A 14,599-nucleotide genomic window follows, 5' to 3' on the forward strand; every position below is an offset into this window, starting at 1 on the left:
GTTAAATCTAGTTGAAACTTGATTCATTTAGAGTTAAATTTCTTACTTCAAATTGTTGCTTTTAGGCTTATTATTGTGTAACTTTATGCAAGCAACAAAAAATTTTAACCATTTGATTTTGTACTAATAATTTTAGCTTAGCATGCCACCAAATAATTCATGGCTCCGCTATAGAAATCTTAGCATGTGCAATTTCAAAGTCTCGGTTGCCAAGTCTCCCCAGGCTGTTCAGCACCCATTCTGAATCTTGATCGAGATCTAGAGCAGTGCAAGTCAAGGAGTCTTCATTCTCATTTGAAACAATGCTAAAATTATACCTCAGCTTGGACTCCTTGGGCAAAATATACCCAAATGTATTAGTACTACTTGTGGATACACCACTAGTCCAAAAAAATCACCTCTCCTTTCTTAATCTTCAATTGGTGAGGGTCCCAATCAAGCGTGAAAGGCCCCGGCGCACGGTTGGCTTTAGTTTCCCATGATGAAATCGACGAAACATGGCCGTTTGTACGGTTGACACCCAATTTCATGCCCGGTAAAAAGGTGTCAACTGGTAATCAAAGCTTTACGTTCACTTCTTCTTGTACAAAATTTCCCGAATCCAAAAGGATAGCCACAACAGTAGCAATACTGTACTTATGTTGGTAGACCTAGTAGTTTGTGGAGCTGAGAAAAACGCAATTGGATTAGGATCCCCCCCGCATAATTTTCAAGGTTTTATTCCTGTCCAAGGCAAGAGTGCGTACAAAATAGGGGCTTTACGGTTGCAAATCCAAGCAATGTTGCCATCGGCCTTGTTGCTCTGGATAGATACGTAGCTGGTGCTTTTGGAACTGTCGTCGTGTACACAGGAACTGAAACTGAACTTCTCCGATGCAGAGACCAAAGAACTTGAGGAGTTGAGAGTGTCTCCTGCTGGTTTCAGTGTGTCCCTTGCACTTGCAGCATTGTGACAGGTCCACAGTCAGCATGCAAAAATGATTAAGTTGATTATTGCCATGATTAATTAATGACCATAACATGAAGTTTAATTTCTCCATATGATGAGGAAGAAAGACATGAAATCCATCACCAGAACATGATTAAGAATTTAATCAAGCAACGCGTCTTAGTTAAACCGTTACAATCTTTGTACAAGGCATTTATAAATTAAAAAAAAAGGGAATAAAGTAATAATTACAAGTTTTACACAAGTGACCATTTATTACAATGGTGGAAAGGTGTTAAGCTTTTGCATGACGGTGTGAGTTCGAACCTCGTCGGTAGTTAATCTAACTTATAATCTAATAAAATCTATTTTTTGACCAAAAAAAAATAATTACAAGTTTTACTAAAAATTTAGGGGTGTGATATCCACACACCCCTTTTTACTTCTCTCACACATTTTTGATTTTCGACCGTCAAATCGGATGAGTTGAAGAAGATCAACGGACAGAAATTAACAAGGGATGTGTGAGAAGTAAAAAGGGGTGTGTGGATAGCACACCCCAAAATTTACCGGAAGACTTGATCACCCATTTGTATGCTGACAACGGTGACTAGATTCACAACCTCTTTCCCACGTAAATCACATCATCCAATTTTATTTTTCTTACAACATATCACGCATCTGTCATATGCAAGACTTTTTTTTTTGTATAACATGAAAAAGAAGACTTTTTTGGAATATGGAGAGTGAAATTGCAGCGGAAGCATCCTAGATTTTTGATCGAATATTGAGTTTGGTTTGATGACAGACTTCCTGGATCAAACACACCCTAAAAAATATATATAAAAAACCAATAAGGTCATGTGATACGACATCATTTCAAGAGGAAAGGTAAAAACAATCTAGTTTCTATACTAGGAAGATTCACTCGAACAAATTCTTGGAAACTATGACTCAAACAAAATTCTAGGAATTCAGTATTTTTAACAAATGATAAGCGTTTAAGATATATTCTTTATAATATTAGAGAAATCGAACGGTTGATGTATAACTCGCAAAGTGGTTGTAGCTCAAGTAATTTTACTCCCCAATTTTACATAAAACATAAAATAAAAACAAATCCTAATTTACATGGTAATTTTTTTTCATAGCTAGGGACAACTTCGACTATGGTAATGCAATTAATATACACTAGTTTTGGATGGAGAAGTTTCAAGATTGAGTATGGGATGGGGAGGGGCGAGAGACTTGGATGGAGAGGTGAGGTTTTATGAGTTAAACAGTGATGCAAGGATGTATTACTTAAAACTTTAGAGACCGTATGTTGGGCTATATATAATATACGTTCCATGGATAATTGTTTAACTCATAAACGTTTTGAGTGTTTCTAACATATGCTTATCAAAAGCCTTCTCGTTCCATCAAACAATACGAAAATTTTCAATTGAATGAAAGACATACTATTTTATATATCACAGTACTTCATGGATCATCATCATCACATATCCTTAATTCAAAGGTAATAAATGAGCATCTAGTTTTATTTTAATTTTATTTTATATAGGGACTACAGAAGCAAGCACCCTCTGTAAATTAAACTCTAAAACTTCTCAAGTATCTTGAAAGGTGCCAAAAGCCATCAGCCAACTCCAGTTGATGCATAACCTCCTACATTTACAAAAACAGCGTCGCCGTTAATTTATTGACTTCTTCCCAGGACACATACCAATTTGCGAAAGTGGTTTGACTGATGCTAATTAGTCGAGTAAAGTACAGTCTTTTCAATTAAGCAGATGCAAAACACTTAGTTGAGGCACTACAAATATGATTTTTACCTTTAATTAACGCGCTTCAAAATCTGAACTGGACATGTAGTTTGCTGAAGCAACAGTTTCAAGTTGCTGATTCCCACTTATACCAGCCTCCACCGTCCTCCTTCCAACAAAAAATGCTGGCTTTGTTGGTGATGCTAATCGAAAGCTTTCATTTGTCAACATAGATATGACATCTGACATGGTAGGGCGATCTGCTGCATTTTCTTCTACGCAAAGCAGACCGACATGGATGCATCTTAACAGTTGCTCTTTAATAAACGAATTTCCTAATGTTGGATCCGTTAATTCTAGCCCTGCACCTTTTTTCCATAACTCCCATGCCTGAAGAACAAGGATTGCATTTCATTCTAAAGAAGAAAAATATGATTATAAATTTTAAGAGAGAGATTTGTTTGTCATACATATCCTACTAAATTGAGTGCGCGATCGTCATTGTAAAAGCTGTTGTTTTTCCTTCCACTTATGATTTCAAGCATCAATACCCCGAAACTGTAGACATCAGACTTTACAGAAATAATTCCCCCCACGGACTCTGGAGGCATGTAACCACTGCACGAAATGAAAAAGAAAATTAGTCAGTATACTTATCTGGAAAAATGCGTGTTTAGCAGTCAAAAGGGGAGGACCACGTCAATGTGATGCAGAAATACTTACAGTGTCCCCACAACCTTTCTAGTGTTTGCTTCCAATTCATTTTGGGTGAAAATCCTTGCCATACCAAAATCTGAAATTTTTGGGTTCATGTTTTCATCAAGTAGTATGTTACTAGCTTTTACATCTCTATGAATTACTTTCTTTCTTGAGTATTTGTGCAGATAAAGCAACCCTTGAGCAATTCCTTCGAGAATGCTAAAACGCTTCTTCCAATCTAGTAGTAGACCTCTGATTGGATCTGTCCAATATGTAGAGTTAAGTAGGACTAATATTAATTAATAGTAGTACTCTATGAACTTTGACAGTAAAATAAAAATCAGATAGTAAATTTAACAAATGAAATCAAGTATCTTGGTTCCTCACCAAATAAAAAGTGGTCCAAACTTTTGTTCTGCAGATACTCATATATCAACATCATTTCTTCACCATGAATGCAAAATCCGAAAAGGTGAACCAGGTTTGTATGTTGGAGTTCATATATAAGTATCAGTTCATTCTTGAATTCTGATGTTCCTTGCCCTGAACATTTCGAAAGCCTCTTCACAGCTATTTCTTGTCCCGCCGCCAATTTCCCCTGAATTGATAATCCATATCATGTTTTTGCTGTCATCTTTAGGCAAATGAAGCTAATTCCTTTTTTTTTTCTTACAGCTTTTGAATTAGAACTTGGGAGCAGCCTCTCCATAAATGGGGGTAAGGCTAGCCGACATTCACCTCTCCCAGACCCTGCGTAAAGCGGGAGCCTTGTGCACTGGGTACGACAGCTTTTGAATTAGAAGCAGAAATTTTTTTTTTTCAAAATGTTACCTTATAAACCGGTCCAAACCCTCCTTGTCCTAGCTTGTTTTCTTCAGCAAAGTTGCTTGTGGCAGCCACGATGGATGAATAGCTAAAAACGCTAAAATCATGATGTCGCTTAGATTTCATGAAGATAATCATTTCGTTCTCAATCGTTGTCCGGTTCTCACCTATACAGATCAATTATAAGAAATTAAAGTTTCAATGGAGACAACAATTGTCAAAGATGTGATTAATAATCCTGTCTTACTGGTGCACATGATTTAAAGAAATATACCAGCTGATGCAAGGGCTGATCTTCTTCGTTGGAGTAGATAGTACGCGGTGCAAAGCACTAGAGCAGCAGCTATAGAAATGCCAATCCAAACCCATTTATCTGCTGCATCATAAACAATTAGCTAGCAACATATGCAATCAGCGTAACACACACGCACATGTACGCATTAATTGTCTTCAATTTTTGGATGAACTAGGTCTTGCAGGTTTCTTCCAGAAAACGAAGAAAAATCCGAGACAGAGAGCAGAACTTAAGACAACAATAACAAAGATAGAGGTACCTAATAATACTGATTCCACGCGTGTCACAGATTTCCGGCTTAAATCGGGTTTGCAGCCTCGGTATATATCCTTCGGATCAAGAAAAGAAAACCCTTTTGGGCATTCGCAGGTTGGCCTTTTATCTGGTTTGAGCTTACAGGTACTGTTGTAACCGCAAACACCAACGCCCAGTCGTAGGCAAATATCATCCGGCATATACACCAGAGGACTAATCCAGCTTGCATTTCCAGTGAAGTATTTCGGGTGAGAATATAAAGCGAAAATCCCATCAAAATCAAGAGTTGCCCTTATGTAGTTGTCCCTCACCGACACTCCCTCTGTCCCCTTAAGAGGGACTCTTCCATCATTTTCTCTCAGAACAGACATGTCCCCTGAGCTGCTGAACACCAATTCTTTGCCTTGACTACCTGGCACGTTCCCTGCGGTGGTCTTCGTGGAGAAGTAAGCTTTCTTGGCCTTATCTGTTGTCAAGTTGACGGAAATGAGCACGAGGTTTCCATCATCTTGCAAGCGCAGCTGGAACCGCCCTTTTGTGTAGTTAGTCTCCGATTGTCTACACGAAAGCTTCCCATTTCTCTCAATTGTCTGTCCAGGCAAAACGGTGTCTGTAGGATTGCTGAAGGTCTCCCACAAGCTCCCCGAGTTTTGGTGTTGAAGGACAAAGTTTCCGGTGTCATTCATGACCCCGTTCGCAACAGTCCCCAAGGTTATTTCGGATTTCCATATCTCTCCACCCTGAGGATTGTTAAGAACTAGTCCACTGTTGGCAGTCAAGTTCAGAACTGATCCCCTAGGTGCAACCATGGGGTTGTTACCGTCGTATGCATACCAAACCACGGTTTTGTCTGGGATATTCGCATACCATATCGAAAGCAAGAAAAGATCATTGTTTCCGAGGGGCGAAAATCCAAACTCGAAATCACCGGATGGAGAAAGCCATGATGAGGAGTCGCCTATAGTTGCAGTTAGAGAACTCCCAACTGCTACTCTTCCATTATTTTGGGAAATCACAGAAATTGGTAGCAAAAACAAAGAGAACAAAAGCATCTCTACAGAAAGAGCCACTGCCATTGCAAAAGCACCAATTTTTCAACTTGGCTTAACTGATTAGCTATATTTCTTAGTAAAGCATTGGTCCTTGTTTATATCTTCAAGTAAATGTGTGTGCATGTGCCTGTCATTTTCTAAGTTTTTGCCTGGAATCATTTTTTGAAGTCAATGTTACCCATCAGCCACGATATGACCTCAGACCTCGCTACATCACACACAATAATATCTCCGGGCCTACAGAATAATTTCTCCAAACCTACACATATCACAAGAATTTCACTTTGAAAAAAATAATATAATGAACAGTTTTATATATAAGACACCGATACCGATACTTTTTGTGATAGAACTTATTGTCTCTCTCAATTCCTTGTAATGTTGCAAGTTGGAGCAATATTGATGTAATTAGTAATGGCCCGCTAACTTGCCTCTCTCAAATCTCTTTTCATCCTACTCTCGTCCCTCGTCCGTTTTATGATTCTACTTAATTAAGCACTTATAAGTGTTCCAAATCAAACTTGTAACTTAAATAATTAAAAATATTTATCACTACACTGGGGATTCTAGGTTCCAAAATATAATATATAATATATATGAATGTTCCAAACCAAAAGGACAAGTAAATACGAGCATGACTCACGCTGCATGTGTCGGCCATTCAAGTCCACAAGTCAAAATTCAACAATGGGGCCCACAAAGAAAATTTGAAAAAGTACATGCAGATTGAGGACGTATACAAAGAATCTGAAAACAAACCTCCAGGACCAAACAAAGACGACTAAGTCTCCATTTCTGTATTCACACAAACCAAAGTACTAACTGAAGTTTTTAATGTATGATTACGTCATTGGGGTAAAACACCCGAGGCCGAGTTGAGATAATCACAGGGTTGGGGAATCGAGATCCTCTCCGAATGTCACAGTCTGGCACAAACGAACGTAGAGATCCGAACCACTTATTTTAAATTCTACGGTCTTCATTAGCCTATCCTATTGGCCCACATCACACAAGGGGCCCAAATCTTTCTCTCCCCTCTCTTGAACGGTTTGGATATCTCGGTCTGTCGATTTTGGATTGGGAGATTCAAAGAGAATTTGATTTCGGGTTTGAGGTGTGGTTCGCCGACCATTTGAAGCTCGTTGAGGCGTGGCCCATCTCATCCACGTCGGGATAGCCATTTCGTACCAAGTTGGATCCCAGGTCAGGCCAGTCATTTCATTAGCCTAAGATAGACCTGACAGACGAGGCGCTTGGATATTGCCTACCGCGACCAAATGGACCCATGGGCTCATTAGATGATGAGTCTGGACCCTGGGGTGTGTAAAGCCCACCTCAGCTCGATCCATATTCGGTCGATACTTAAGGGAAGGTGGATATGGGGTAAAGGTAGAGTAAGCTCCAAGCCATGTGGAGGTCAGTCGAGATTGAACACACATTCATAGAATCATAGTATGAAATTCAAGTCCAAATTTTAACACTACGAAACCGAAAAGCATGCAACTCCGAAGAGCATTGTTTCAGTCCAACAACCTAAACTTCCTTAAAAAACTAAGACAAAAACGACGACACTAGTAAACGGAAAAACATGCAACTCAGAAAACCATTGCTCTAGTCTAAATGAGGTTCCTCAATGCCTCAAGCTTTTCTAAACACCATAGCCTGAACCTTTTCCTTTGCGCCTTCTTTGCTTCACCAGAAACGTTCTTAATGAGCTTCCTTCAAATTTGGGACGAGCAGGCATTAGGCTGTGCACAATGCTGTAAATGCCCCTAGCCCTTGCCACACCCTAGGTGCGTACGCTTGCATGTCCGACCTGAGTTATCTCATTACGCGCGCAGTTTGATCTTCCCGTATTGACATCCCTGCTGTCTATTCTCATGCGAATCCTTTTGCTGGTGACTTCATCCGGGTCCATTTTCTTGCTCCTCAGTGCATGTTCATCTGCTTTTCCCTATTAATAAATATAGGAATCCCATAACAAACAGCATTTGACAAAACAGAACGTAATAATAACAACAAAACTTGACTTCATCCTCATTGCATGTTCATCTGCTTTTCCACTTCAAAGCAGCTGACGGCACGATTCGTACTTGGACTCCAAGATGTCTAGATTATGGAGAAACTATCCCTTTGTCCAAAACACACAAAGAAGTGGATTTTCCGTTTATACCAAGTGTGTTGAAGCATGTCCCACATGGCCACATCGGAAACTTGTTGAAGTTTAAATCCTCTTATATAGAAAGTTCGACTACTAATTGCCTTGAGGCCTTAATTTTGTATAAAACCATACCTATTGAATTGCACACGTGCTTAAGTTAAGGTTAGTATTAATGGTAATTAGTAGTGGGCCGCTGGTCGTCTTCAAAAAACTGGTACAAAGGGAAGATTTATAGAAGCAGTGTTGAGATAAAGGCAATTCATCTGTTCTTTTTAGAAGGATATAAATGAAGCAAGGTTTATCTGCTCACCCGTAATGCGGCTCAGCCCTTCATCAAAAAGTGAAATATCAAAATTACTTTTACAGCAAGAGCAATACCAGAAGATGTAATCTAAATTGTTTATATTTGGTTCCCTTGAAATCCTTTTGACTGTTTCAACATAGTATATGTTGGTATTTAAAAGTTTAGAAACTTAATACCAATTATGTGGGTGATAGGTTTTCTAACTCTATCACACCTCTATCTCTTTTACTCTCTTTGAAAATGGATCGATAGAAAGAAAAAACAGCAAGCTTCTTAAAGAAACAAGTACTTGATATATTAAAAGAGTTTCAACTCTATTGCTGAAAATATGGAATGGAATTACAAAGAGCCTTACGGAAAGGCATTCTTATACTTGCAAAAAACAAGAGAACCACACAAGTGGTTTTCATAAACAAATGCAAACAAAGACTTTCTAGACTTAGCTAGTGGAAAACTATCCATGCAAAATAAAATAAAGGGGTTCAAAGTCTTTACTTGCAGCAGTTTTAGACTATTGAACACACACACACACACACTACTTTATTCTAGTGGTTTACAACCACATTTCGGCTAGCACAGAAGAGAAGCATTAATTTGGGTAAGTGCAGGAAGTATGAGTCAAAAGAAACAGCTAGCAGCCCACTAACATTGAAATAATGTTTTTATTTGAACTTCCAACACTCCCCCTCAAATCAAAACACCTTCATTCCTAGCATGTCATGCAGCAGCCGGAATGATTCAATTGGCAGTGGCTTTGTGAAGATGTCAGCCACTTGTTCCTTGGTGTGACAATAGATAAGCTCAATTATCTTTTGCTTCACATGATCCCTCAGAAAATGGAACCTGGTATCGATGTGCTTGCTCCTTCCATGTTGAACAGGATTCTTTGCAAGCTTGATTGCAGACATGTTATCCACATGAATCACAGTAGATTCCACTTGTGGATGACATAAAGATTTCAACAGATTTCTTAACCAAATTGCCTCACACACAGTTAAGGCTGCAGCAACGTACTCGGCTTCACACGATGACAGAGCAATAATTGATTGCTTCTTTGAAGTCCATGAGAAAGCTGTTGATCCTAGAAAAAACACATAGCCAGTTGTACTTTCCCTTTCATCTTGGTCACCTCCCCAATCACTATCTGAATAACCAAATAATTTTGCATCTTCACCAAAATTATAAAACAGACCATAGTTTAGAGTGCCTCTTATGTACCTTAAAATTCTCTTGGCAGCCAACCAATGAGACTCATTTGGTGTTTCCATGTACCGACTCACGAGTCCAACACCATAAACTATATCTGGTCTTGTGATTGTAAGGTACCTCAAGCTTCCAACGAGGCTTTTGTACACGGTTGAGTTTACAAGCTCACCTTCTCCTTCCTTGGACAGTTTCAATCCAGTTGCAACTGGAGTGTTGACAATATTGCACTTGTCCATATTGAATTTCTCCAATATATCTCTCATGTACTTTTGTTGAGAGATGTAGATACCGTTACTTTCTTGCTTCACCTCTATGCCAAGAAAGTATGACATTAATCCATTGTCAGTCATCTCGAATTCACTGAACATGGATTGCTTGAACTCACAGAACATTGCTTCATTGTTTCCTGTAAACAACAAGTCATCTACATAGAGACAAATAATTAAGAACTCCCATTTTTCACCGTTCTTCATGTAAACTGAATGCTCGTATGGACATTTCTGAAATCCATTTTGGTGAAGGTAGTTATCAATCCTTGAGTTCCAAGCTCGTGGTGCTTGCTTGAGGCCATACAAAGCCTTTTTCAAATGATACACCTTATCTTCTTCTCCTTGTACTCGGAAGCCTTCCGGTTGTTTCACGTACACTTCTTCCTCAAGAACTCCATTAAGGAAGGCTGACTTGACATCTAGTTGATAAATTTTCCATTTATGATGAGTGGCAAGAGAGATTAGCAATCTTACCGTGTCAAGTCTTGCAATTGGAGCATAGACTTCATCATAGTCCACTCCATACTTCTGTTTGTAGCCCTTTGCTACAAGCCTTGACTTGTATCAATCCACACTCCCATCTGCAGTGCGTTTGATCTTGTACACCCACTTGACACCAATAGCCTTCTGATTTGGTGGGAGCTTTGTCAACTCCCAAGTGTCATTCTTCTCGATGGCATGGATTTCTTCCTCCATGGCTATTCTCCAACGATCTTCTTCCACAGCTTCATTGAATGAGAGAGGCTCGTGGTCTACATACAAGCAGAAAAAATTGGTTTCTTCTTCTTCTTCTTGTCCATATATCTCGGTGAGACTTCTTAGCCTCACTGGAGTTGATGAGCTGCTTTCCTCACTGGATGTAGGACCACTCCTTGCAATTCTGTGCACTGGAGTTATTGTGGTTATTTGAGCAGGTTGTTGCTAGATAGGTGGTACAACTTCTGGTTCTTCAAAATCAGTGGAAACAATCTTCTCTTTACTGACTTCTTTGTTGTTCCACTTCCATGCATCTTCCTCACTGAAGATGACATCTCCACTAACCACTAATTTGCCAGTTAGTGGGTTGTAGAGCTTATATGCCTTTGACTCTTCACTATAGCCCACAAACACACACTTTTCACCTCGATTATCAAGCTTCCTCCTCTTGGCTTCTGGAACCTGAGCATATGCAACACACCCAAAAACTCTTAGGTGTGCAACATTCGGCTTGTATCCACTCCAAGCCTCTTGTGGTGTCATCCTCTTGACACTCTTTGTTGGACATCGATTCAACAAATAAATTGAACAAGCTACAGCTTTTGCCCACAATTCTTTTGGCAAATTCTTCTCCTTAAGCATGGACCTTGCCATGTCAATGATGGTTCGATTCTTTCTTTCGGCTATTCCATTTTGCTGTGGGGTATAGGCAGTAGTCAGTTGATGCCTAATTTCTTGCTCCTTGCAATATGCTTGGAAAGCATTGGAGGTGTACTCTCCACCTCTATTTGATCTCACAGCCACAAGCTTGTGGTTGCTTTTAGCCTCTGTGAGTGCCTTGAACTCCTTGAAAACTTTTAGGGCAGCTGACTTCTCCTTGAGAAAATAGACCCAAGTCTTCTTACTGAAATCATCAATGAAGGTAATAAAATACCTATTACCTCCATAGGACATAGGATCTAACGGACCACATATATCCGTATGTACCAACTGCAGTGGTGCTTTTGCTCTCCATGCATCACCAACAGGGAATGTGAGCCGTGTTTGCTTGCCAAGCACACAACCTTCACATACTTGGCGTGTGGCTTCAATCTGGGGTAGACCACGAACCATTCCTCCACTTGACAGCAACTTTAGGCCATTGAAATGAAGATGGCCAAACCGAAGATGCCATTTCCATGACTTATCTTCCATTACACCGATGTTGCAACTCCCAATCCTTGTGTTCAACTTCAATGGGAACATTCGGTTCTTTGACATTTGAACACGTGCAATAAGTTTTCTCCTTGCATTCCTAAGAGTGAGAAACATATCCTCCATATGTATAATATACCCTTTCTGGAGCAGTTGACCAACGCTCAGAATGTTGCTCTTCATACCTGGTATGTAGTAGGTATCGAAGATGTATTCTTCTCTACCATCCTTCTGGATGATTTTGATCTTTCCTTTGCCTTCAACTGGCAACTTTGAGGAGTCACCAAGACTCACAGATCCATAAGGCCCATCTTTGAGTTCGGCAAAAAACTCTTTCTTTCCACACATATGGTTGCTTGCACCAGAGTCCAAATACCAAACATCTTGTTGGTTACTGGAATCATGGTGTGCTAGTAAGACTGTAAATTCCTCACCAGCATTTCCACTTGATTCTGCCATGTTGACATGCTCACCATTTTTATATGAACATTCACCTTTCCCAGACCCTGCGTAAAGCGGGAGCCTTGTGCACTGGGTACGACCTTTTTTTTTTTTTTTATTCATTGGCATAATGTCCATATTGCTTGCAACTGTGACACTGGATATGTGCCTTTCCTCGAGTAGATCTGCATTCTTGAGACTGAGCTCGATTTTGTGCATAGCCTCTACCTCTTCCTCGGGCTCGTCCTCGGCTACAGTTGGATGAATTCCCACGACGTGAGTTCCACTGCCCACGACCTCCATTTGGTTTGTCAATATTCAACTTTGACTCCAAAGCTTGCTCTAGCGTTGTGGGGCTTGCATTCTTCTGAATGCGTTGCTCGTGAACTATGAGGGATCCTAGTAGCTCCTCTGCGCTCATCGCCTCCAAATCCTTGGATTCCTCAATGGCAGTCACCACATGCTCAAACTTAGATGTGAGTCATGTGAGTGACTGGAGTATCTTCTCCACAACTCGTACTTCATCGAGTCTCTCGCTATTTATCCTCATCTGATTTACTATCACAATGAGCCTTGAGTGATAGTCGGAGATGCTCTCCCCTTCATTCATGTGAGTAGTTTCAAAATCTGCTCGAAGTGACTGTAACCTCACTTTCTTGACTCGATCTACTCCTTTGTAGATTGTACTGAGTGTGTCCCATACTTGCTTGCTCGTTGTTGCTTCTGCAACCTTCTCAAACGTTGAATCTTCTAGACCCTGGTATAGAAGATACAACGCCTTCTGGTCCTTCTTTCGTAAGTCCTTGAGAGTGTTCCTTTGTTCTGCAGTATATGCGGCTTCTTGATTGGCAGTGGGTACAACATACCCATTACTGACAACTTCCCATAGCTCCTGTGATCCAAACAATGCTTTGAATTGGATGCACCATCTTTCATAATTTTCTTTCTTCAATGTGGGAACCTGGAGCTGCACTAAGTTGGACGCCATAACTGCTGCACTTGCCAGAATGGTATTCTGGCTCTGATACCAATTGTTGGTATTCAAAAGTTTACAAACTTAATACCAATTATGTGGGTGATAGGTTTTCTAACTCTATCACACCTCTCTCTTTCTTTTACTCTCTTTGAAAATGGATTGATAGAAAGAAAAAACAACAAGCTTCTTAAAGAAACAAGTACTTGATATATTAAAAGAGTTTCAACTCTATTGCTGAAAATATGGAATGGAATTACAAAGAGCCTTACGGAAATGCATTCTTATACTTGCAAAAAACAAGAGAACCACACAAGTGGTTTTCATAAACAAATGCAAACAAAGACTTTCTAGACTTAGCTAGTGGAAAACTATCCATGTAAAATAAAATAAAGGGGTTCAAAGTCTTTACTTGCAGCAGTTTTAGACTATTGAACACACACACACACTACTTTATTCTAGTGGTTTACAACCACATTTCGGCTAGCACAGAAGAGAAGCATTAATTTGGGTAAGTGCAGGATGAGTCAAAAGAAACAGCTAGCAGCCCACTAACATTGAAATAATGTTTTTATTTGAACTTCCAACACTATATGCAGAGAGAACCAGAACCAAGTCCAGACTCACTCGTAATAGGTCTCTCCTCATCCACAACAATATCCCAGCTTTCCCTTGTCGTGGTTTTCCCATATTTGTGCACCTTACTGCAAAGAGAGAGCAAGTTAACTTGTCAAAGAAAAACCAGAACAATAGATGCCAATGCAGTTCAGAAAGTTTATTTCCCTTCATACCCATTTCCAAAGTGCTCTTCTCCCCATGTCCTTGACCAACCTAGACATGAGAGAACAAAAACAAAGTCACATCAGATTAAATTATTGAAAGAAAAAGGTTCACTTACAAATCGACATTAGAATCAAGCAACCACGCTATGAAATACAAATTTAAAATGTAACAATTTACTGTGTCTGAAAGGAATCTGTGAAATAAAATAGTTAAACCCTAAACAGCACCACTGCAAATAGCATAAGAAAATTAAAATTAACCCTAAAGAAATTGGGAGAGAAGAATATGAAAAGGGAATACCTTTCGGCCCTTTGAGTTATTGGAAAAAACCCAACAGAGCAAAAGATAAACAAAAATACAGGAGGAAAGAAAATAAATTTTCAACTTGTAAGATTCATACACGAACAGATTGGCGGTCAAAAGCATTTCGAAACTCAGAGCCATCAAGCTTTTTGATCTGCATGGAAATTATTTATGAAGTTTGAGATTCTTATAGATGCTTTAGACACATCGACATATTGAAAAAGCAATATTCAACAACCTAGTACCCATGCTCCCTAGAAGGGTACAGAAAATATGAATGTCTGGACTCTGGAGTGAGAAAGTAAAAGGACTTGCCGCATACTTCATATCTTCCAAGTTTGTGTAGTCTACAATCCCTGTTGTGCCTACAAAAAAGGCATAGGACAAAAGCTAAATCAATCGAAATTCTGATGTCTCATGATCTAGGTCTTAGGATTAAACTACTGAAA

The 14,599-nt window shown here is 39.5% G+C and overlaps 1 protein-coding gene and 1 long non-coding RNA gene across 3 annotated transcripts; both read right to left on the bottom strand.

Moving 5' to 3' along the window:
• Positions 1 to 2,344: 2,344 nt before the first annotated feature.
• LOC139196525 (receptor-like serine/threonine-protein kinase SD1-7) lies at positions 2,345 to 5,920 on the bottom strand. 2 transcript variants are annotated; one of them, XM_070822639.1, is made up of 8 exons: positions 4,773 to 5,920; positions 4,493 to 4,591; positions 4,225 to 4,385; positions 3,781 to 3,991; positions 3,418 to 3,655; positions 3,165 to 3,312; positions 2,764 to 3,084; positions 2,345 to 2,596 (listed from the first exon to the last, which is right to left on the bottom strand). In XM_070822639.1, exons 1-7 carry the CDS (start codon positions 5,842 to 5,844, stop codon positions 2,770 to 2,772), a joined length of 2,244 nt encoding a protein of 747 aa, XP_070678740.1. In that variant the 5' UTR covers positions 5,845 to 5,920; the 3' UTR covers positions 2,345 to 2,596; positions 2,764 to 2,769. The 2 variants fall into 2 exon arrangements, with proteins under 2 accessions (XP_070678740.1, XP_070678739.1); XM_070822638.1 differs by having other exon boundaries at positions 4,493 to 4,594.
• A 7,748-nt stretch (positions 5,921 to 13,668) lies between these two features.
• LOC114824948 (uncharacterized) lies at positions 13,669 to 14,305 on the bottom strand. Its single transcript, XR_011581532.1, has 3 exons — positions 14,248 to 14,305; positions 13,856 to 13,895; positions 13,669 to 13,768 (listed from the first exon to the last, which is right to left on the bottom strand). It is a non-coding gene; the product is annotated as an uncharacterized lncRNA (long non-coding RNA).
• Between the last annotated feature and the right edge of the window lie 294 nt (positions 14,306 to 14,599).

Source organism: Malus domestica, chromosome 05 (assembly GCF_042453785.1).
Source record: "Malus domestica chromosome 05, GDT2T_hap1".
Taxonomy (NCBI): domain Eukaryota; kingdom Viridiplantae; phylum Streptophyta; class Magnoliopsida; order Rosales; family Rosaceae; genus Malus; species Malus domestica.

Bases quoted from the DNA above. Each gene is read 5' to 3' on its own strand.
- LOC139196525 (XM_070822638.1), bottom strand. From the start codon at position 5,844: ATGGCAGTGGCTCTTTCTGTAGAGATGCTTTTGTTCTCTTTGTTTTTG. The intron at 3,656-3,780 runs GTGAGGAACCAA...CATATTGGACAG, and splicing joins TTTGGACCACTTTTTATTTG to ATCCAATCAGAGGTCTACTA. The intron at 3,313-3,417 runs GTAAGTATTTCT...CATTTCGTGCAG, and splicing joins AGAAAGGTTGTGGGGACACT to TGGTTACATGCCTCCAGAGT.